Raw genomic sequence first — 24,466 nt, 5'->3', positions numbered from 1 at the left:
AAAAGTGGTAATGAATTTTATTCTTATGCTTTAAATAAAGAGATACAAAATATAATAAAACTTATCAAACTATGAAGTTTGCAGTTAATTAACAGAGATTGGTGACTGAAATTTAGGTTTAAATGTGTGTTTTTATGTGGAAGAAAATTAATGTATACTAAAACTTAATTAAAATGCTACATGTACTTCTTTGGGTAGCTTAAAGCAATATGAGCTGTATTTTTTAGAATTTTATTTTGCTGCAAAAAACCTGCTAGTATGATAAGTCTGCATATAACTTAAACTTTTATGATAAATAAGGTTTGAAAAAATCATTAATTTTTGTCAAAGGAAATATTTCTCTTCTAAGGAATATATAGCAAATCAATTTTTGTACAGGACGACAATAATTCAATTTTGCTCCAAATAAGGCTTCTTAATGGCCTTTTCCACAAAAATACGGCTAACAGAAATTTAAATACCATGATATTTTTGTCATTTAAGTAGAAAAGAACATTTTAGTAAAAAAGAAATTCAACATGAAAAATGCAGCTCATATTGCTTTAAATACATGCAGGTAATAGAAAAAGTCTGTGACCATCTTAATTGGTGATCTAAATAATGATAGGTAATAGAAAAAGTCTGTGACCATCTTAATTGGTGATCTAAATAATGATAAAAGACCACAGTGCACACTCAATTTATAAATATGATATAATCTATTTGTTGTAGAAAAACAGAAGAAGGAGAAAGACAAGGCATTGGTAAAAAATACTGTAGAGGAGAGAAAACGTTTAAACTACAAGGCTAGACTGCCCTGCTACCCCCAAAGTCTTATCAACAGGTTCCCCGTCCCTGACCACAAAGTCAGCTGGGAGGTCAGTACTGTTAATTACTGGCTTAACCATTTTTTATATTAATTTCTTATGTAAGAAAATTTCAGATGATTTGCATGTCAGAGTGTTATTGTGTTAATATTGCAGATCTTTTTCAGCCACAAACTTAATCCTGACATTTTCTGTAGTGGAGAAAAAAGACTAGTTGCTGCTACTATTATATCCAATATACTAGTGCATATTCTGCTAGTTTTTTTTTTAAGGAATGAGGAAACATTCTTTGAGTATTATGAGGTGATAATTTGGTCAGGGTGTGATCAAAACCAATAAAGCCCAAAGAGCTTTATGTTAAAAGTTCACACCCTGACCGAAATTATCACATCGTAATATTCAAAGAATAATTTCTTATTACTTATATTTATATAATTTTAATCCATCGTACGATATGTCATTTGAAGTTATTGGAATATATGGTACAAAATTGATATGTAGTGTTATCATATGCAAAGACACTGAAAAATGTAACTATTGTAAAATAAAGTCATTGTTAATGAAAGTTAGTTAATAGATGCTACAGACTTAGTTTGATATTTTGTGGTGCTTTTACATGCATGTCATTTGTTCAAGGTCATATCACTACTCGATCAGGTATTTGTGACAACAAGAGTTGCTCATTTGATTACTTTAACATCTTCTTGATTAAAGAAATATTATCACATAATTATTCTTGGGGGAAAAAAAAATATTTTGTCACATCTTGTCTTTATTTTTGGAAATTGCAAAGCTTACTTAGGTACTTGAGTCAGAGTCAGACATTGTTGTTCCAGATATTGATGTGGCCTTTATGCCTCTTGTAAAATACCAGTAGCTGACATATATTACTCTTCTTGCACTTAAAGGGTACTAGTTTATTCGAGAAGTAAGTGGTTTAAAAAAGATGTTAATTATCACATCATTAAGTAGAAAATTTCTTTATTTTATAAAGAGAACAAGATATTAAGTTATTGATTTGATCAATAATGTCACAATATTTCATACATTTGCATCATTTTAGATGTTTTTCTATGCTATTAGACAACCTCTAAAACTCTCTAGTACTGACAGGAGGCTGTAGGTCAACAAATTAACGGTCATATTATCCTTAGCTTTTTAGAAATGATACTGTAGAATCATTAAAATTCGTGGGGGTCAATTTTCGTGTAATGCTTAAATTCTGCATGTTAATGAGGATGTAATTTCGTGTATTTTCATACTTATAAAACGAAATAGGACTTTATAACTCGAATTTATTTATTCGTGGAGAATGTTAATTTGTTGATGAGAGGTACCCACGAATTCCACGAAAATTGAGCCGCAACGAAATCTACTGATTCCACAGTATACATTGGATATTTTCATATATTTTTCTATACAGCTAGCTCTCCCTCCAAAATGGCCATGACCATCAAGCCAATGGAGTCTAAAAATGGCCACAAATATCCAGCTCTCTTAAATACTCACCTTGTTTGCCAAAGATCAAATTTCATTCAAACTATTGCAAACCTCAGAATTTCACATAGTTTCTTAGTACAGTTGAGATCTTAAAAATCTTTTAATTCTTAGTCTTGAAAAGATAAAAGAGGGTGGATAATACTGATAAGTGTAGAGACAATATTGCACTCTGCAATATTTTTTTCTTTAAAGTTTCATAACTAATTTTTAAATAATTTAAAGCATTATTTAATTTTTGCACAAACAATTATTTTGTTGATGCATAGATATAGTTCTATTTTATTTTTTTGAGGTATTTTTGTGACTCAATTCATCACCAAAGAACGATATGTTAACAAAATGAAGACTTCAAGACATAATAACCCATGCATCTCAGTTAAAATAGATTTGTATTACACACCAAGTATCACGTGCATTAAAAAATTGCCATCTTATTTGCTTACAATTGTTTGGAAATTATCAGCTAGTTCTTCCATGTTTTAATTTGATTTTACTGTCTCTTTATTCCCAGTTGTAAAAACTGTGAACATCAGGTGATGTTTCTAATTGACCAAATATTTACTGATTAGGGATGTCAATTTTACTTGGTTTGCTAAGTTGATTAATCGGAGGCTTTAGTCGAGTGATAGTTGAGAACTCGATGTTTTTGGCGTATTTGAAACTGAGAGTCTGTTTTTAATCAAATAATGTTATTGATCTTATCTTAAATAAAAGAACATCTAAAAACTTATGATAACATATACCAAATGTATTTGATTCAAAATAAATTGGAAAGTATTTTATCGAAATATCTGTTAAAAATGTTCTGGCTTTTCTTTTTTTTCTCGTGACTCTTGCATATAATTTAGCTCCGTATCATCTTAGGCAAATCAAATGTGATCTGTTCCACAGTACTAAGTCATTGTCCTCACCTGATCAATAATCAAAGTTTAATGATTATAAAAACAAATGCCTTAAGATAATTATTGGTATGATTAAAGTTTTGATTATTCAAATATCTAATCCAATAAATGGGGCCGTACTGTTGGGGGGGGGGGGGGGGGTAAGTCAAATTTTAACTTACTAGGAATGAATAATTAACAATCTTTTGAAATCTGTTCTATAAAAAGCATTTGCCTAAAAAAGCTGTAACTTTTTGAAACCATCCTCAGATTGTGTAGATTCAAGTTTTATAAAGAAATTATAATCTTTTGGGTGGAAAAGGATCAGAAAAATTGTAACTTGTGTGGAAGCATCTTTAGGTAATGTCAATTCAAGTTTGTCCAAATCATGATCCTTGGGGATAGATTTCATTATGCTAGTGTTGCTCAGGTGAGCAATGTGACCCTTAAGTCTGCTGCTTCTTCTAGGCTATTTGCTGTCCAAAGCACATTTTCTACCACTCCAAATTTTATTACATTTAAATGCAAATTCATGAAAAGTTGATATATTTATATTTGCATCATCATAAATTTTCATAGTTTATGTTGGTGTTCTCAAAGTTAAACTCATACTGTTTAACACCTCTTGATGCTCTGAGTGGTCCAGCAACACATATTTTTAGGTCATGTACAATGAAGACCATTTGTTGTTTGTAAACAATTTCTGTTCAAGGCAGTAATATATATATTGTCAAATTTTGGTACATAAAATATTGTTTTTAAAAACTTGTACTCAATTCGACATCGAAAAATTTTTTGGTTTTAGGTTTATTTTGTAGTCTAGGAAGTTTTTTGCTTTATTCCTTGCATAAAACTAAAGGTTTTGATGTGCTTCAGAACCTTATTATTTGCAATTTTGAATTTTTAAAATTTACATGTAATGATTTTTAGATTATAAGATTTTTGTAAATTTTCAAATGAATGGAATTTTACTGCTTACCGGTTGTAAGTATAAATTAAGCTATGCCAAATCTTCATGATTTTCATTTACTCTGGCTTATAGAATTGAAATTTTTTTTTAGACCAAATGATGCAAAGAAATGTTAAAATTTATATAAAATGCCTGATGTTCTGTGTTTATAAGAGAAAAATGTTCAAAGAATGTTTAAGTGAACACTATATATACATGTACATGTATTATATATATATATTTTACAAGCATAATAATTTTCTTTTTATGCTCATATACATAAAATTTTGGTAATTTAAAAAAAAAATGTCCCATTTTGAATTTTCGTATTTGTAGATTCCTTTTCCGGAATATGATCCAGTTATATATGAGGCACCTGAGGTTAAAGAACATCCATATTGGGCCGATACTATAGACCTTATCTTCATGTATGTTTGCTGTATCCATATTTTCATTAAATTTTAAAGCTCAGAAATTCAGATTATTTTATAATTCATAAGCTTTTATTGGTCTTGATGAAATCACATTACAAGAAATATACTTCAGTGGTACATTGAATAATGTTTGGATGAAGTATCTTCTCAAATCTTATCTTTATTAATGTCTTGGAAAAGAAGCAGAACCACTTTATTGCTTTTTAAAAAGTAAATGTTTTCTATCAACAATCACATGTGAAACGAAATACAAATACTTACTTAATTATTATCTTAGTTTTATCAGTTCAACGTCATATATTTTAAACTTCCAGATCTATACAATAATTACTCATACATGTACCAACAATAATAAATTTCATTCTCACAATTTTTTCTCTTTCACAACAGGAAGCCTGAAGAGAGAATTGGAAAGATAAAGTTCAATGAATATGATGACTTAAATAAAGTTAACAGAAAAAGTTACGTAGGTACATACCAGGTACAAGATGGGCTTCCATTAAACCCTACAGGTCGAACAGGTTTAATTGGTCGTGGTCTCCTTGGACGATATGGGCCGAATCACTGTGGGGATCCCATTGTGACCAGGTCAGACTGCTTAAGTATCCCGAAATTTAATTAAGGATTTGAGATTTTTTTTTTTTGGTTAAAATCTTTCTATATGCCATAACACAAAGCTACTTGTGGTATTGTGAAAGATTTTTAACGCCACTTAAATAACAGATTGCAGTTGATACAACGATTGAATATTTAATTCATCATCTTTAGATTGAAATGATTTTTTTCACACATATTTTTAATGTTATTTGAATATATTTTTCATTGTATAATATGTGTTATAAAAAAATAATTTTGGCAGAATATTTTTATGCCTCTATTCAAGCCATGCTCTGGGCCTAAATCGACTGTTTTCTTATATATACATGTATGCATGTACATTTGCTTAAATTGCATTGATATGTATGTGGACAGAATATTTATTGTATCATGGTGTATTAGTCCAGCAAGAAGTCCTTCCAACTTTATATGTGTACTGTTTATCAACAGATGGAAAAGAGATGATATAGGAAAAGTCGTCATGAAAGAGGGGAAAAAGGTGTTGGAGTTTGTTGCCATTTTCAGGAAAGACAATAAATTATGGTCAATTCCAGGGGTAAGTTGTTCACACACAGGATGAATGACCATCTTTAAGTCCTCCTTAAAGATAGCTGAAAGGTGTTTAAAGGTAGCTTAAAGACGATCTTTAAGCCACCTTTAAGCTACCTTTAAGCTATATGTATTGCTTAAAGGTGGCTTAAAGAAAGCGTAAAGATGGCTTAAAGGCAGCTTAAAGACTATCTTTAAGCCACCTTTAAGCCACCTTTAAGGACAACTTATAGGTCCTTAATGTCCAAACTTCTTTAAGCCACCTTTAAGCCACCTTTAAGCTACCTTTAAGCCACCTTTAAGCCATTTAAAAAATTTTTATTCAATATTGTGCTTAATTTCCAACAAAATGTATTAACTTTATGAAAGAAAAGGTATTAAAACAGTTTTTGTTCTACGGCGAGAATTGAACCCGGGACCCTTAGTTTACTAGCATCACCACACATCCTCTGCGCCACGGCAACTTATATATGTGAGCGTTTTTATATCCTATATATCAGTGGATATTGAATCACTGTATTGAATGTGTTTACTTGAAAAGATTTTTGACAAACCATTCAGTTTGTAACAATCAGTTATATCTAATTTATAAATTACATGCATGCATGTATTTAGAATGAAATACGGAACTTGGTCTTCAGTGAACAAAACTATATTATACCTAAATGGAAACCGTTAGGTTCACTATAGAAGGCTTTCTTAGTTAATACATTTAAACCGAGTTGATATACGTTCATCTAATTTATAGCTATAAAAATGTAAGAAAGAAAATGAAATCATTTCTTTTATTAAATGCATTGATACTATTAGGGTATTTGTTCAATTTCCCGCAATTTCCCGGTTTTCATGATAGCGGCGCCGTTCCAATATGTTTAAATATTTACATGTAATTGTATGTACATGATTTTTAAACAATCAATTCTATAACAAACAAAATTACCAATTACCGGTGACGTATTTACTGCATGTGGCAATTGCAAATGACTTGTATTTACAATTGTATGATGTGCCAGGCCGGGTATATTTGACATATTTACCCTTATACATATATTTAAATAATCAACCCCTATTTATGATCACCGGTACATTAATTAAATAGCCTCAAGATTTTACTCTTACATACATGTATCGTTAATTTGTAGACGTAACATCTTTGAAACCCAGAGCTAGGAAATAATACTTTGAAAATGAATTACAAATGTAAATTAACTTTTATTCACTAGACTTATCGTATACTCGTACATACTAAGATTCAACGCCTTTAGAAACCCTGACGTGCACCTGGGCACACGACACACCTGTTGTGTATATCTTGTATATTCTGTGTTAGTTCCAGGGGTTTTCATAAGTTGGACAAACAATAGACTTTAATTAGATATACACAAACATGCACCTGGGCACACGATACAACTGTTGTGTATATCTTGTATAATCTGTGTTAGTTCCAGGGGTTTTCTTAAGTTGGACAAACAATAGACTCTAATTAGATATACACAAACGAACAAAACTATGTCTAGACAAACAAAGCAGTAATATCCTGTCCGATATAACAAAGGCAGTTGAGAGTCTTTTCATCTTTAACATGTATCTAGCAGATCTAGAGTTAGAAATAATGAAAATTGAAAAAAAAATACAAACCTCAAACCGATTAACAAATTAAATCATGAATTTTTGGTTCATTATCTTTATTTTGTTTAATAACCGGATGAACTGAGAGAGAGAGAGAGAGAGAGAGAGAGAGAGAGAGAGAGAGAGAGATTTTTCACCGATTAATTTATAATAGGAAACAAACATACTTTAATTAGTTTTATGCACATATTAAGATACAGAGACTGCGCTCATCCCTACAATAATTACCCCCCAAAAATTATAAAGAATTTTATAACGGCAATCTGTGTCCATCGGAGCAGTGCTGATGATAGCGATCTGTGTTTAATGGAGCGACGATTAAAACCGCCTGGAACCCCCCCCCCCTTCCTTGGAAATTATATTATCACTCGGATGACCCCCTCCCATCTCTATAAAAGAGCTTTTGCATTTAATATATGTTTTTATTGTTCAGCTTGATCAATATTAACTTAAAGGCCACTTAAAGACAGTGTAAAGGCAGTGTAAAGAGAGCGTAAATGCCACTTAAAGATGCTTAAAGGTGGCTTAAAGGTGGCTTAAAGAAGTTTGGACATTAAGGACCTATAAGCACTTGCTTAAAGGTGACTTAAAGGCGGCTTAAAGGTTGTATAGCCTTTAAGCTCCTTTAAGTCACCTTTAAGCCACCTTTAAGGACTTGCTTAAAGATGGTTTTTCGCCCTGTGACAATTACAAATCATCACTTTAATGTTCTTAACGAAAGAATTACTTTCACAGTCTTGAATGATCTATACTGAAAAAAAGTTTATGGTACTGATAATGATAAAAATTTGATATGTCTACTGCTAGATATTGGATCATGAATCTGATTAGTTTTTTAAAAAACTTATCATTTGGCAATATGAAAGATGGTATAATGTTTGTCTTTTAGTCCTATTGTAGATACTGTGGAATCATTAGAATTCGTGGTGGCTCAATTTTCGTGGTATTCGTGGGTACCCCTCCCCCACGAATTTAAATCCTCAAGGAAAACAATTTTAGAAAAAGTTATCTTTGTTACTGAAGCAGTAACCAACGCATCCACGAAATTAAATCCCCACGAATGATATAAAAAGTGACAATCCTTGAAAATTGGTCCCCATGAATTTAAATGATTCCACAGTATACAATGACATTTGGTTGGCCTTTATGGTGTTGTAGGGAATGTGTGAACCTGGGCAGAAAGTTTCTCAGTGCCTGAAGGCTGAGTTTACAGAGGAAGCGTTGGGGTCCTTGGTCGAAGACAGCAACATGGAGGAAAAAATTAAAAGTGACCTCAAAATCATGATGGAGGAAGGAGAGGAGGTACATTGTATAGGTTCAATACAACAATCATGGTCAAAATACAAACATCTCTTGTCTTTTCAAAATTTGGAATATGACGAAAAATCTAAACTAAACAACACAACTCCATATGCAGATTTATTTTAAACTATAAAATTTAATATCAATTATATTTAAGACAGTTTTATATTATACAATTTTAAGGAAAGTGTTGATAAATTGATGACAGATTTAAGATTTTTTTCACTCTAGATATATAAAGGAATTTGTGATGACCCTCGCAATACTGACAATTCTTGGCTGGAAACTGTTGTGTTCAACTATCATGATGACACGGGAAAAGTCCTTCATCCATTTTTATTAAGGGTAGGTCAATCTCTTTTTTATTTCTTTTACCTAATCATTATTTAGCTTTGCAAGTTGTAGGCATCGGCTGCTTTTTAAAAGGTTAAATTGTGCAAGATCTTGGAGATCCAATATAAGAATATATCTGATCAAGAAAATTATCATAATAGTTTGCTCGTGTTGTAAAAAGTTACTTTATACATGTAATGAATGTAAGCGTACTCATAATTTTACAACACGAGCAAACTATTATGATAATTTTCTTGATCAGATATATTCTTATATTGGATCTCCAAGATCTTGCACAATTTAACCTTTTAAAAAGCAGCCGATGCCTACAACTTGCAAATTGAAAATTTGAAATAGAAACCAGTATGTGTCAAGTTTTGAGTCCTCTTCTCTGTTGTTTCAAGGCAGGAGAAACAGTGGAAGCAGCAAGCTGGCTGGAGGTGTCTTCCAGTCTTATGCTCCACTCATCTCATCTGTACTATGTCCAACTCGTGGCTGAGAAACTAAATGCTTTTTTCTGAAAGGCAAATCATGGGATTCTACAGATGAACTTAAAAATGTTAATCATGGAATGTATTCATACCTGAAAACTTGCATATTTTATCACATTTTGATTTTTGCTGGCCTTATTATTCATATTGTGTTTGTTATTGAAATATACTTCACATACAAAGATTTAATTGAGAAGCCTATTGATGAATTACTGTATATCAGGTTCACTGTGATAGATTCAAGTGCCTTTTTTGGTTCAATTCTGGTTTTATAAATTTGGATACATTTTCTGCTAGTTTGGCATGGAATAATTGGCTTTGCTGCAAGAACAGTTTGTTAAACAATTTAAAAATATGCATATAAAATTTTGGACTTTTTACTTTTTAAGTTCAAAAATATTCTATCTAATATTTGTATTATCATACATAGCGTATAAGGTAATATTGTTATATGAATATTTGATGCGACCCTAAAATATAAAAGCTGCTTGGTCCGATTTCATTTCAAATTTTGTGTACGCTTTCAAACGATGGTTATGGTTGTACATGTATTACGACTTTGACATCGCTATAAATAAAGCTCATAATGTTCATGCAAATTAAAAATAACCTGTGTACATTTTTTTCGTTCATATTTCTGTTGTTTGCTTTGTTTACAATTGATGCATAACATGCGGGGTGAATAAACCCAATCATTCGGGGACGAAACCAACCGGTTCCGTTTTTAAACATTCCCATGATGCATTTTGGTTTGTTTTTTCGTTTGCTTAAAAAGAAATTATTTTTATTTACTTTGAATATTTCTAACTTTGAAAGGAGACCGATTCTGCTGGTGTAAATAGGAGAAAGTCCATTACTTTCTAAGATTATTGCTTTGTATAGAAAAATTATTTGATACTAGCTGTAATAACCAAAAAAATCGGACCAAGCAGCTTTTATTTGAATTATCAAATCGATAGTTCTGTTATTTTAATCCTGTGTGTTTTAACATGGGTTCAGTTTAAGGAGGTTATTATCTATTTTGTTTGCTTTTTCTAGTTTCACTTCTCCAATATACATGTAGGAAGTGTACAAAGGTATTTCAAATTATGTACTCAAATTATTATTTGCAGGCATAATAAATTGTTATTTGACTTATGATACATGCATGTGATTCGAATGCTGTGATGGAATTTATTTTACTTATACATAGTTATTATTTTACTCACGTATTTTACATGCTTTCCAGTCCCATTGAGAAAATAAACTTTTTACATATGTTTTTATCTTCTTGTGTCCCTCTACTTTAAACTTTCCAGTTTTCTTTTTTTAGCATATAAAAACAAAACTTTGACATGTTGAAAAATTGTAGTGTAGATTTTACGTTAACAAGTAAGATAGTGTATCAAAATAAAGGTAGCTTGATTGTTTTATGTCTGAATATATCCCTCTGGTTGAGAAGTTTTTAGTATGGGTTTTACAGGTACAAGTAAGATAGTATAATTATTAAAATTATAGGTAACATGATTTTGTTATATGAAAAAATATATATATGACTTACGTGTACATAACCATAATTATAACATGGTATTAAACAATTCCACTATTCAGAACCAGATGCAATTTCCATAATTCAAGTGAGTTTATTAACAGAAACTCAATACATCTGTAAGAATGAAAAATGTCCATTGTTTTGAATTACCGGTAATTTATAACGCAGTAATTCTAGACGGATGTTTATGGAATCTGAAAGACTGGATCAGTGTAAAAGATGTGATAAAATTTTATTTGCAAAAATTTAAAATGAAAGCTAAAGGGTTTATTAAGTTCATATTGTCCTGTATTTTTTAATATGATCACTACAAAGAAAACTAATTGGTGTTGAGATATGCCCTGATTTTATTTTTTTACATTGTTACTATTTACTTAATTAAATTGAATTATTTAGTTTCATAATGTTAACTTCATTAATCACGTTGCAGTATTTTATAAAAATTCCATTTAGGTTATGAGTTATATTATTTTAGTTCTCAAAAATTTATTGAATTTGCGGGATTTTTTTTTTTTTTTGAAAATTGTGAATATTTCTCTTAAAAACAAAATTTAGCTTATTTAACCAGTTTTAAACAATCTGTATCTTATTGCTGACTTTCTAATGAAATAAGAGTATTTTATTTTGTAACATATACACGTTCATGTTTTCTTGTGTATGAAAGTTTGTTAAAAGTTTGGGCTTTTTCTGTATGCATATGTATGTGTAAATGAATGCTAACAATTCCTTGTTGATAATAAATCAATTTACAAATACAAAGAACATTTTTGATACACCAAACTTCACTTTTTAGCTCATCGAGATTAAGTCGGGGTAGCTTATGCCATACCCCTGGCGTCGGGACCTTGTTAAGGATTTTGTTGCAGGGCCTGTATTTTAAGTTATTACTGGCCCTTACTTCACCAAACTCGCATGGATCATACATCTTATGATACTGATGTACTTGACAGGCTTGAATGCTAAATCTGAGCCATAAGTTTCGGATGCTGGATGAGGTTAAGATTTTTAGAGCCTGTGCCCTTTGAAACAAATCTTTGTTTGTTTTGGTTCAGTCTTCATAATGATGCATCATGTGATTCTGATGCACTACACAGACGTGGATGGCTGAATCAGAGCCATAGGTTTCGGATGCCGGAGAAGGTTTAGTTTTCTGGGACAGGTCGCATGTTTAAAAGATAATAGTACTATTTCAAACTTGCGTGGTTGATTTTACTATAATATAAATGAGGTAGCAGAGGACCAGATACAGAGCATGATCTCCATTAGAAAGGATGTTTAAAAACTCCTACCTTCCTCAAACTTACTTGATAGATGTGTTTGTTGTTAAATGATATAACATGATTTTTATAATACATTTTATTATTTATATATATTGTATAATTTGATACGCTATTGTATTATATGATACAATGTTACATGTATATTGTATCAACATTTTGTATATTATGATATGATAAATCATATGATATTGTTATATATAATATTGTAAATTATAATACGATATTGTATAAAATTACATTGTATTATATAATATAGTATTGTATCACATGATATTGAGATATATTATATTGTATCATATGATACAATATTGTATACTATATAATGTATCGTGAGACACAGTATGGTAGTAGATGATATTGTATTATGAAATATATTCTTGTATCACATGAAATTGTATCATATGCTATGATATTGTATAATATTGAATCATAGGATATGATACAATGTTGTATCAAATTGTACATTATTTATTATCTACAATATCATATGTAACTTATATGATACAATATGATACAAAGCAATATCATATGATACAATATCATAATTTATCATGCGATATCATATTATATCATAAAATACTATATAATATTATGTTATGATATTTTATCATGTGATAAAATGCAATAATTTATAACACGTTGCAATTTAATATCATATTTTATGATACAATATCATATCTTGCTACAATGTCATAAGTAACAATATCATATCGTTTCATTGTATATTACAGTTTTATATTGTATCATAAGATGTATCCTATGACACAATATTACATGTAAAAAGTATTTTGTATTACTGTATTTATTTGTATTGTGTCTTACAATACCGTATACTATTAGCATTTGATTAGCAAACAACTTTTTAACAAACGATATCCGATTTCTTTCAAACCACACTACAGTATCCATGAGTATCTAAGATCATTAACTATGATTTTCATATAATATGATAAAGGTGGTCTCAAGATGCCCCGTCTCGGTGAACTTTGTAATCTGTGATAAACTTTGTTTTTTTAACTGCAATTGGTTGTAATCAGTCATTGTGTGATGTGCGTCCTCCCTAGAAAGTTAACATTTTTAACTGGGTTTTCCAAAGGAAAAATCCGGTTATTGAAATGGTGAAAATGACGGGCGGGCGGCTGCCAAAAGGTTACCTTATTGTACGGATAGTTCCTCCTACAGTTATCAAGATAGGAAGTTGATCTTTTGCAAATCAATTGGACCTATATCGGAGGGGTGCATATTGCTAGGATTCTGATTTATGATAATTTATGGAAAAAAAAAACAGCTGTTGAACTTAGTCTTTTTTTAACAAAATATTGCATATAGGGTACCCCTATTGTACGGATAACTCCTCCTACAGTTTTTAAGATAGGAAGTTGTTCTTTTGGAGATCAATTGGACATACATGGGAGGTGTGCATATTGCTAGGATTTTGACTGCTGAGATTTTATGAAAACATACCAGCTGTTGAACTAAGCCATTCTATGGCAAAATATTGCATATAGGGTACCCTTATTTTACGGATAACTCCTCCTACTGTTTTTAAAATAGGAAATTGTTCTCTTGCAGATCAATTTTACATATATCGGCGGTGTGCATATTGTTAGGGTTTTGGTTTCTGAAGATTAATGAAAAAAATACCAGCCGTTGAGCTTCATTAGTTTTTGGCAAAGTATTGCATATAGAGTACCCCATTTCCCTGGATAGGTAGTGTCTGTCAATTCAGGGTTGACAAATGGATTATAGATAGTTTTATCTTGGAAATTACATGTACTACGCAAATTGTTTTGTTTTGATTAATCTAAATGGTGAAATTAAAATCAATTATTTTACCACATCTATGGCTACACGGGCAGGGCAAAATTTGCAAAAAGGCCACATTTTCAAAAATCGTCTTGTTTGCTCCCACAAAAAACTAACTGCATGGCTATGATACTCGCAAAACCTTTACCAAAAATGTTAAATTCATGGCATAGGTTCAGACTCTAAGGTGGGGCTTGCATGTCCATATATTTTTAGAGAATTGAATAAATTCTTAGGAAATCCTCTCTACTCCCATATCAAAGTTAGAAAAACTGAATGCAGGGTTAAAGTGTTCATAAAACCCATTACCTGAGTTTTGAATTCCTGGCCCTGGATAAGGTGTTGAGAACCTACGGTGGGACCAAAAATGGCCGCATAGTGAAAATGCGATAACTCTTAAAAAAGTGAAAATCTTCTCTTTTTCCATAAAAAGATAAAAAAAAAAACTAAACGCTTATTTCAGGAAAACCGAATTTAAGATTATGGTGACCATAAAGCCCTTTACCTTAAACTATGAAACTGCTGGTCCCTGGGTCAGGGGTGTTATTGCAACATAGTAAAAATGTAACAAAGCTTAAACAATCGTCTCCACTTCCATATAGATTTGAGATAAACTAAATGCAAGGTTATGCTGTTCATAAAGTCTCTTCTACCAAAATTGTGTAATCCATGGCTCCTTAAACTTGGTTTGAGATTCAGACCGAAATGCATTGCCAAAATGGCCATACAGTGACCGTGTTTTAAATATTAACCAATCTTTCTAGCAACGCCATATATATTTGAGGAAAACTGAGTTACATTATCATAATTTTCATAAAGATCTTAACACGAATTATTTTAAATTATGATGACCCGTGGGTTAAGACCTAAAGGAGGGGACCAAAGTTGCCAAATAGAAAAGATAAATCTTAGACAACAACATGACCATATAGTATACAATTATTTAATGCTTGAGCAGTCGATAGACACGAATATTTTCCCCTTGGTGCAGGGAATAGCTCAGTATGATCTATTGCCCGAGGCTAATGGCCGAGGGCAATAGATCATAAAACCCATTACCATTCATAAAACCCATTACCTGAGTTTTGAATTCCTGGCCCTGGATAAGGTGTTGAGAACCTACGGTGGGACCAAAAATGGCCGCATAGTGAAAATGCGATAACTCTTAAAAAAGTGAAAATCTCCTCTTTTTCCATAAAAAGATAAAAAAAAAACTAAACGCTTATTTCAGGAAAACCGAATTTAAGATTATGGTGACCATAAAGCCCTTTACCTTAAACTATGAAACTGCTGGTCCCTGGGTCAGGGGTGTTATTGCAACATAGTGAAACTGTAACAAAGCTTAAACAATCGTCTCCACTTCCATATAGATTTGAGATAAACTAAATGCAAGGTTATGCTGTTCATAAAGTCTCTTCTACCAAAATTGTGTAATCCATGGCTCCTTAAGCTTGGTTTGAGATTCAGACCGAAATGCATTGCCAAAATGGCCATACAGTGACCGTGTTTTAAATATTAACCAATCTTTCTAGCAACGCCATATATATTTGAGGAAAACTGAGTTACATTATCATAATTTTCATAAAGATCTTAACACGAATTATTTTAAATTATGATGACCCGTGGGTAAAGACCTAAAGGAGGGGACCAAAGTTGCCAAATAGAAAAGATAAATTAAATCTTAGACAACAACATGACCATATAGTATACAATTATTTAATGCTTGAGCAGTCGATAGACACGAATATTTTCCCCTTGGTGCAGGGAATAGCTCAGTATGATCTATTGCCCGAGGCTAAAGGCCGAGGACAATAGATCATACTGAGCTGTTCCCTGCACCAAGGGGAAAAATTCGGGTCTATTGACTGTTCATGCATTAAATAATTGTTTTATTACGTAATTCCGTTTTTAGTATTAACAGAAGGTTTTCATACAATTATGCATTCAGGTCATTGTAAATTGATCCCACGATGACCTAAAAGATAAATTTTAAGAACAAAAGTGAAATAAACATAATAAAGTTATCTTTTAATCTTGTAGCAATTTCCCTTTTTCTAAAATTCGTTGCCGGTCCAGTGGATCGCAGTCTATTGACCGGCGGACTAGATCTCACTCCTCACGTTTTGGTTTCATTGCACATATAATGATTATATTTGAAATGAATATGATTTCATTTATTTAATCATCACAGAAATAGCAATAATTCATAATTTCACAACATTCATAAAGAAAATCTTATTAAATATATGAAACGAACAAGTTTTTGTGGGAACTATTCTTTTGCTAGGAAAGTTTTTTAGACGAAAATGAAAGAAACAAGCAATTTTATGAATTTGCAATTTACTTTTCTTTTCATTATTCTATATTCATTATTCACATTTTTAACAATTGATAGGTTTGTAACATATTCTATAGGTTCTGTGTGACATGTACAAAATAAAATCACAAGAGAGTTATGGACGTTTAGCATAACATCATGCAAATATTTATAAAATGTATGAATATTTTAAGCCAAATTTTTCAAGATTTTTCCTTTGACCCGCTCTATCTAAAAATTTGACATCACTGACCCCAACGTTTTATTATGTTCAAATGATACTGAATACATATGTAGGCAAACTGGATAAAATCCGTGATATTCGAAAAGTTTTATTTAAAATTAAATCGTAACTATTGTAGAAATTTTCTATTTTAAGTGCAAAAAAGTCACAGAAAAGTTTATGCAGATTCGTACACAAATTTTTCGTAATCCCTCTACTCAGTGTGACAATTGTGCATAATTAAAACAATATTTGAAGATATAAGTTAGCTGAATCAAAAATACTGACAACAAATCCTAATCAGGCTAAAATTGCATTTTAGGTGCAAATAGGTGAAATTAAATGGGTCATAACTCAGAAGGATGAATACTGCCCCCCCCCCCCCCCCCCCATTATCTTATTAAGCATATTTTGTCTACAGATTTCTATGATATACTTCGGAAGATATTCTTGATACAACAACATTGAAGAGTGGGATACCTTAAGGAGATCATTTGAATCCAACCTTTTAAAGGAATGAGTAAGCAAGAACTAGAAGTCAAAGACACCAAACAAATGGTGCTGTAGATAGATTCAATAGAACCTTTGTCAACATGTAGACAACATACTGCAATTAAGACATTTAGATGAATCATCACTACAAGTCATGATGGCTTGTAGGGCACCTGCCCACTCTAGTAGCAGTATCTTGCAAATCATGATGATGTTAGGACGAAAAATATGGATGCCAATAGAAGCCATAATCAAAATGAACATAGGATTATGTTTGCACTTTACAGGAGAGGTTGACAAAAGCATACGAAATTGTGAGGTAGCACCTAAAACAAAGCGTAGACTACCAAAAAAGTACTGATAACAAGGCCAATGCAAAGTCCTTTAAAGAAGGCGAAGCAGTTTGGTCAAATCATCAAAGAAAATGGGTGTGTGCATTTCACTTACATGAAAAAAGAAGGGCTCTTTTATTTTAACAAAAAAATAAATGACATACATCATACATACATATCAGTAAAACGATCCGAAGAGGAAAGCTGTACCACATTAAAAGGTTACTTCCTTAAAGGGCCTATCCCCCCCACGGTGGTTCAAGAACCAAAGACCACAGGATTAATAACATCCTCCCAGATGAATATAGTTACTTTAGTTTTTGGAAATTTGAGACAAATTAATAGATATTTATTATTTTCTTATGTATACAGTCCTTGAGGCCAGTGAAGGGAGGTGATGGGAGTGTACATTCTATTGTTTGCAGCATTGGGTAACGGGAGGATAAGGAGGTGCGCACTTCATAGACCTTGCCCGAGTGGTGACGGTTGGCAAGGGACGTGTACATCCTATGATCCACACTGGGTTGGTATCTAGATGCACTTTGCCATTACATCTCGGGAATGTGACCATTGCCTGTGTTGTTGAATAAATAATTCTTGCGTTGTATTGTATACTTCTTTAAAAAATCTGTATAAGTCTCATTTTGTCGTCGTTTTACATCAGTGACAAAGCCTGTCGCTAAAGTTTACCACTGTTGGTACCCTTTGTCCTCTTGTATGCATTTAATTGTAGTTTCCTACCTTAGCCCAAGTCCTGATGTTCAAGTTCTTCCATATCTTACACACAACAAGTATTGACCTTCGCTCTTGTCCCTCTAAATCTTGCTGCCAATGACAAAGCCATCTGATACCTGACATGTATGTATGTCCGTCCTTAACAAATTTTTTCCATCCATAGGATATCCTTTTCTTTAACCTCTTTAACCTTCAAGTTGACAGAAAGCTGTGAAACCTTCACTTTGACAGACGACGAAACTCAAGGAGCATTTAGAACATGAACCAGCACCTTACTGTGGCATGAAGGTTTTGTCCTTTTTCATTACAAAGGAAACGACCTTTATGATCAGGCAGCCAGACGACCTTAATTAGGAACCATGCGCTTTAGAGACACTACAGTACTCACCAATGTTATATTTTGCGTTTTAAGAAAGTATTTCTTTTTTAAAATAACAAGAAATCAGCTGCCAGAACTATTGACGGTCACAAGAGTACTATACTCCTTAGGGGGACCTATCAGCGAGTGTCAAGTTAAATAACAATTTCCAAGAGGACAATTTGAACATAATATAAGATGCATTTAGTTTATTTCTCCCGACAAATAAAATTTACACGAAGTCTACAGGCATTGGTGGTCACAAGAGTACCATAGAACGACATATCAGAGTCTCAAGTTTGCCTTTTAAATGCTGTCCTTGTTAGATAAAAATGATTCAGGGGTTGGATTCGAGATATCACAAATTATCTCCAGAGATCAAAATTTGTAAACTTTTGGTAATACGTTTGGTTAAAAGAGACCTCCAGACCTGTAGTCGTCAATATTTTATAACATAAACAGTTTATATGGCACTTATTGAAATTTATGCCCCTCCCTTGGAAACATCCACAAAGAAAATGAACGTAAACTGCAAATAACTGGTATTTTTCTAAGTCCAAAGGCCATAACTCTGTCGAAAATTGCTCGATCGTACCCAATATCGAAGTTGACCTAAGTATTATCATGATAAACCTGTATACCAAATTTCATTTCAATATGTTCATCCTCTGCGAAGAAAATGAACGGAAACTGTTGGTGGACCGACCGACCGACAGACAGCAGCAAAGCAATATGCCCTCCCTTCTTCGAATTTAAAGGAGGGCATAATAAAACAAGGCACCTTTAACGTGTCGGGTCTAATGTATAGATATTAAGCCAGTAAGCCAGTAAATTGAATATACAGAGCACTGAAAATGGCTAACAATGCGAATTTTCACAATTTTAATTGTTCGTGTCGCTAGCCATTTTTAGTGCTTTATATACGAGGGTTGTTTGGAAATTATTGAGACATTTTCTTTTATTCGTTTAGGAACATGATTTTGTAATTTTGTATATAATAACACAGACCCAGATTTAAATGGCATTTCATTTTATCTTTCAAACAAACATAACTTTATGTCTAAATTAATATTACCATTAATTAACACCATCAGGGATAATTTATAAATCCATGGAAAGTGTAGGTTTGTGGACATTTTGTGTCCTGGTATAGCCTTAAAGAGCAATAAAAAGGCGATATGGTTTAGACGAGGCGCAAAGCACTTTTATTACATTTGAAGCATTGAGTGGGAGAAACTATAGTAAAGTTGAGCATTAAGTTCTTGCACGTTTGTGATGTTAAAAGATTACATTCTGTTATCTTCAATATATAAGAATAATGAACAAACAGTGAAAATGTTCAATGGCATGATTGCGGCATGGGCTGAAATAGCTCATTTTGGACAGTTTTTCGTGTTTTTTTTACATTTAAATCTGGAATATATATTTAACACTCAATGTGTAAATATAAACATGGCCTGAAGTTTGTTAAAGAAGAATAAAATGTGGCAATTCGCTTATATTTTTATGCTAGCACTCAAATTTTGTTTGATCATTTAAAATGTCATAATAACCATTGTTATCACATGACGATTCATTTGAGTCAGAGATTGGCCTTAATATTCAAGATACTTAAAGTGACCTTTGGATGAATAGTGCTAATAGTTCTTTTTAATACAGAAAGATAAGCTACCAACTGATTTAACCCCAAGATGAAATTTTTGCATGAAACTCCAGAGCCTCGTGGATACTGACATTAAAGTCGAGGGATGCAAAGAATCAATCACAGAAACCATATATTGTTGCAAATGGTGCTATACTTTCAATCACTGCGGATACAGTGAAAATTACAGTTCATTGAATCTATAAACTACTGATTCTACATATATATCACATTTTGTTATTTCAATTAATATTGATTTCGTGGATCAATAATATTAAATTTTGGGTTTGTTCGCTCATTTAAACCATGGTGTCCAACTGTATTAAGATATTGTTATATACTATGTTTAGAAATAGATCAACGTTTGGTTTTAAAATTCTTTCAGCAATTATGACCAATTAAATTGTATAATGACTACTTCATTTGACAATTCTTTCTGTTAAAAAAAAGTCTGGTATAACTAGCTAGTACATATTTTAAAAAAAATTAAACGCAGTGTCGATCGTTAGTCATTCTTTTTCGCCACTTAGCTGCAACGCAAAACATATTAGGTTGTTTGCAATGAGCTCTGCTATAGTTTTATTAACCGAGTTTTCAAACGGAAAAATCCGATTATTAAATTGGTGAAAATGGCGGGCGGGGGTGGCTGCCAAAAGGGTGCCCTCATTGTACAGATAACTCCTCCTACAGTTTAAGATAGGAAATTGTTCTTTTGCAGATCAATATAACATATATCAGAAGTGTGCATATTGTCAGGATTTTGATTTCTGATAATTTTCGAAAAAAAAAATACCAGCTTTGGAACTTTGTAATTTTTTAAACAAAATATTGACTATTATATTATCTATAAAAATCCGGTTATTAAAATGGTGAAAATTGCAGGCGGCTGCCAAAAGGGTACCCTCATTGTACGGATAACTCCTCCTGCAGTTTTCAAGATAGGAGGTTGTTCTTTTGCAGATTAATTGTACATTTATCAGATGTTTGCTTATTGCTAGGATTGTGATTTCGGATAATTTATGAAAAATACCAGCTTTTGAACTTAATTCATTTTTTGGCAAAATATTGCATATAGGGTACTCCATTTCACTGGGTACGGTAGGTAGTATTTATCAATTCAGGGTTGACATGGATTATGGATACAGTTCACATAAAAGAAAACCCGGTTTGCTGTCACAATGACAGCTTTTCAATTTGTATAGCTTTTCATTCTCTCTTTTTTCTATCTTTTTTTTTTTTTTTTTGCTAAGTGAATTTCGAACACAATATGCTCTTTTATCATATTAGTATTTCCAGAGTTTTGGTTTTTTTTTAATTCTTCATTCGAGCCGTCATAGCAAACGCACGTCCCTTTCCGGTCTACACTTTTGTTAACAACCTCTAAATTCAAAAAGACTTTCACATATTTATGCACGTGCAGTGTATATGGTGGATATCACGTTTGATCCATAAACATTTAGAAAGTATTTTAGTAATTATTAGTTGATAGCATAAACCAATAGAAAGAAAGGCGCTAATTTGTGGTGGGAAGGTTACCCTACAAAAGACAATGGAAACTGACGAAGATATATTCACAATTATGTCGGCGTCAAGAAAAGTTAAACCACTACAAATAGTATTTCTTGGAGCATCTGCTGTCGGGAAAACAAGCATTATACATCAATTTCTGTATGGCGTTTTCACCGAAAGAACATCACCAACGTTGGGGAAATCTTTCTTTGAGACCATTCAACTACCAAGTAAGCCAATGACTTTATCATTATTTGATACATGTATTTCAGTGTTCTCTAAAGTTGTAATTTTCTGTTTGCAAGAATCACTTGAATTGCTCCTAGCAAAGACTTGCCTTTTCTCTCCAAATACATAATTGATAAAATTAACTTAAATTCCTCTATGTCAATTTAATAAGAAAATTTGCATTAAATTTATTCGATTTGATCATACATTAATATTTGAAAGGGAATTTACAAGTACATGTTACAGTGGTTTGTTTAACACGAGGAACAAAGTATGTATATGGGACAAATATAGTTACATGTATAATTGTCCTTTCTTCTTAATGTGAATTTTTATCCTTTTCAGATGGAAAAAGTAAATTGGTTGAGATAGTGGATACATCTGGGTCAGAGGAATATCCCGCGATGAGAGAGATGTATATTCAACGAGGCAATCATTTTGTCGTTGTTTACTCTGTAGATTGTCAGAAGTCGTTTGCGATTGCGCAAAATATATGTAACGAGATCATGGCAATCAAAGGTAGAGGCAATTTGTCTGTGTGATTGTTTACTTAGTACTGTTTGTGTAGGCATGTTTAATCACAATCAACAGTTAATGACTTTTTATTGGCAGTTTCTTGATACAAAAAGCAATAGGTTAAGCAACGCTGTTATTATACATTATATTAAGGTTTTTTAATTGCAGGCAAAAATTTCCAAAGCATTTTGCTTGTGGGGAATAAACTCGACATGGTGCTATCAAGAACAGTTTCGACGGACAGGGCTTTCAAAGTAGCAGCAATGGACATGAAAATATGGTTCCTAGAAACAAGCGCATTTTTGAAGTTCAATGTGCATAATGTATTTTGCACAATATTACAAAGGGAAATGGAGAAACAGTGGGTTCGGTCCTTCAGTGATCCCGATTTTTCTTGCCAAAGACGCCAACAACATATATATAGAACAATCAGTGATACTTTATGTACACCCAGGGTAGCTTGTAAATCGGCTTACTTACTAACAAAATAGTTTGATAGTCAATAAAGTTATGCTGTTTCAAACTATTATTACTTCTTATGCTGTTACAAACTATTGACTGTTATATTAAACTATCCACTCTGCAACTCTTTTGCGGAGTAAATATACCCATTTATTATAATCGGTATGTTGATGTAAAAATGTGCTTTTTGTGTGCAATATTAAAATAAAATGTCCGTACTTCATCATTTGTTTTGTTTATTGCAAATATTTAACTCTCCTCAGTCCTTAAAATATTTGTGAATACATATCATCGGCTAATAACAGGTCGGATTGTGCACGTATTATAGCAGCATTTACTCAAAAGTTCACGTAAAAATATGGCTGGGACATTTTAGATGTCAGAGTTTCCCAATTTTGCAATAATGCGAGGCCATTTGAAATTTTACGTTTTCACGAGAACAGGTAAATACTAAGAAATCAATGCATTTTAAAGTTTTACAGATAAAAAATGCTGTCAGTAATTAGATATGCCCCCCTCTCCTTTGAAGAGGGGAGGGCATATTGCTTTGCTGCTGTCCGTCTGTCTGTCTGTCGGTCCACCAAATTTCCGTTCATTTTCTTAGCAAAGGTTGCACATACTGAAATGAAATTCAGTTTACAGATTTATCATAACAATATGATGCACATACTGAAGTGAAATTTAGTATACAGATTTATCATAACAATATCTAGGTGGAGTTCGATTTTGGGTACGATGGAGCAATTTTTGACAGACCATGCCCCTTGGATTTAGAAGAATTCCAATATAATTATTTGCAATTTCCATTCATTGTCTTCGCAGAGGTGTCCAAGAAAGGGGGGCATACAAACCTCTCTTGTTATCATGAGAGTTTTTTTAATAGAAATGTATATCATAAAGGCTGAGGCTGCGCTCGTTCGAACGGTGGCATCATAAAACACGTTAGTTTCGTATTCATGAATCTTTAGGAGGAGCAGTTATAGCAAGCACAATGCCATGTGTCGTCAGAAAGCAGAACTAAATTGACACAACTTCAACTCGTCTTTGCCAAACTACTGTCTCTTTTTTCCCTTCTAAAAAAGATTAAAATGTATTTATCCTAGTTCTCACAAAAATGTAAATTACATGTACATGTAAGAAAGACCATTTGCTTTTGCAATCGGCAATCCTTGGCCGACTCCGCTACGCTCTTTTTGTTATTGCTGAATGGGCGAAAAATATAAGTAGTTTCAAATGGCATGCATGCGCAATTGTGTCTAGTGCTTATAGGAATTTCAAAGCTTTTAAGTTAGTAAAAGAAAGAACCTGTTTTTGCCCAGGCGTTTTCGTGAGAGCTATTATTTTTTTGGTTGGATAGTTTTTTTCATAGATCTCGCTGTCCTTTTATTAACTCATGTAACGAAGCGGCAGCAATTACTTATTATTAAAATTCTGTTAATTCAAATTCCTTTTTAATGGGGTGGGATAAATGGTCATTTGTCATAATATAAATGATTTAGTTCTTATCTCTCCTTCACAACTTGTACATATCGTCCGTTAAATCATTGGGTCGGTTAGAGGCAAA

The 24,466-nt window shown here is 32.3% G+C and overlaps 1 protein-coding gene and 1 long non-coding RNA gene across 9 annotated transcripts in view; both read left to right on the top strand.

Moving 5' to 3' along the window:
• LOC128172140 (transient receptor potential cation channel subfamily M member-like 2) overlaps positions 1 to 11,764 on the top strand; it is a 58,100-nt gene extending 46,336 nt beyond the window's left edge. For all 8 annotated transcript variants that reach the window (XM_052837941.1, XM_052837949.1, XM_052837964.1 and 5 more), the window contains 7 exons: positions 712 to 857; positions 4,473 to 4,564; positions 4,961 to 5,158; positions 5,618 to 5,723; positions 8,504 to 8,647; positions 8,879 to 8,992; positions 9,385 to 11,764. In XM_052837941.1, coding sequence (XP_052693901.1) covers positions 712 to 857; positions 4,473 to 4,564; positions 4,961 to 5,158; positions 5,618 to 5,723; positions 8,504 to 8,647; positions 8,879 to 8,992; positions 9,385 to 9,501 — 917 coding nt within the window. In that variant the 3' untranslated portion in view covers positions 9,502 to 11,764. The remainder of the gene's footprint in view (positions 1 to 711; positions 858 to 4,472; positions 4,565 to 4,960; positions 5,159 to 5,617; positions 5,724 to 8,503; positions 8,648 to 8,878; positions 8,993 to 9,384) is intronic.
• A 10,020-nt stretch (positions 11,765 to 21,784) lies between these two features.
• On the top strand, positions 21,785 to 23,097 carry LOC128171253 (uncharacterized). Its single transcript, XR_008242048.1, has 3 exons — positions 21,785 to 21,926; positions 22,270 to 22,443; positions 22,609 to 23,097. It is a non-coding gene; the product is annotated as an uncharacterized LOC128171253 (long non-coding RNA).
• The last annotated feature ends 1,369 nt before the right edge of the window (positions 23,098 to 24,466 follow it).

The sequence above is a fragment of the Crassostrea angulata genome, chromosome 1 (assembly GCF_025612915.1).
Source record: "Crassostrea angulata isolate pt1a10 chromosome 1, ASM2561291v2, whole genome shotgun sequence".
In the NCBI taxonomy this organism is placed as follows: domain Eukaryota; kingdom Metazoa; phylum Mollusca; class Bivalvia; order Ostreida; family Ostreidae; genus Magallana; species Magallana angulata.
This window is presented reverse-complemented; position numbering and strand designations above follow the sequence as displayed.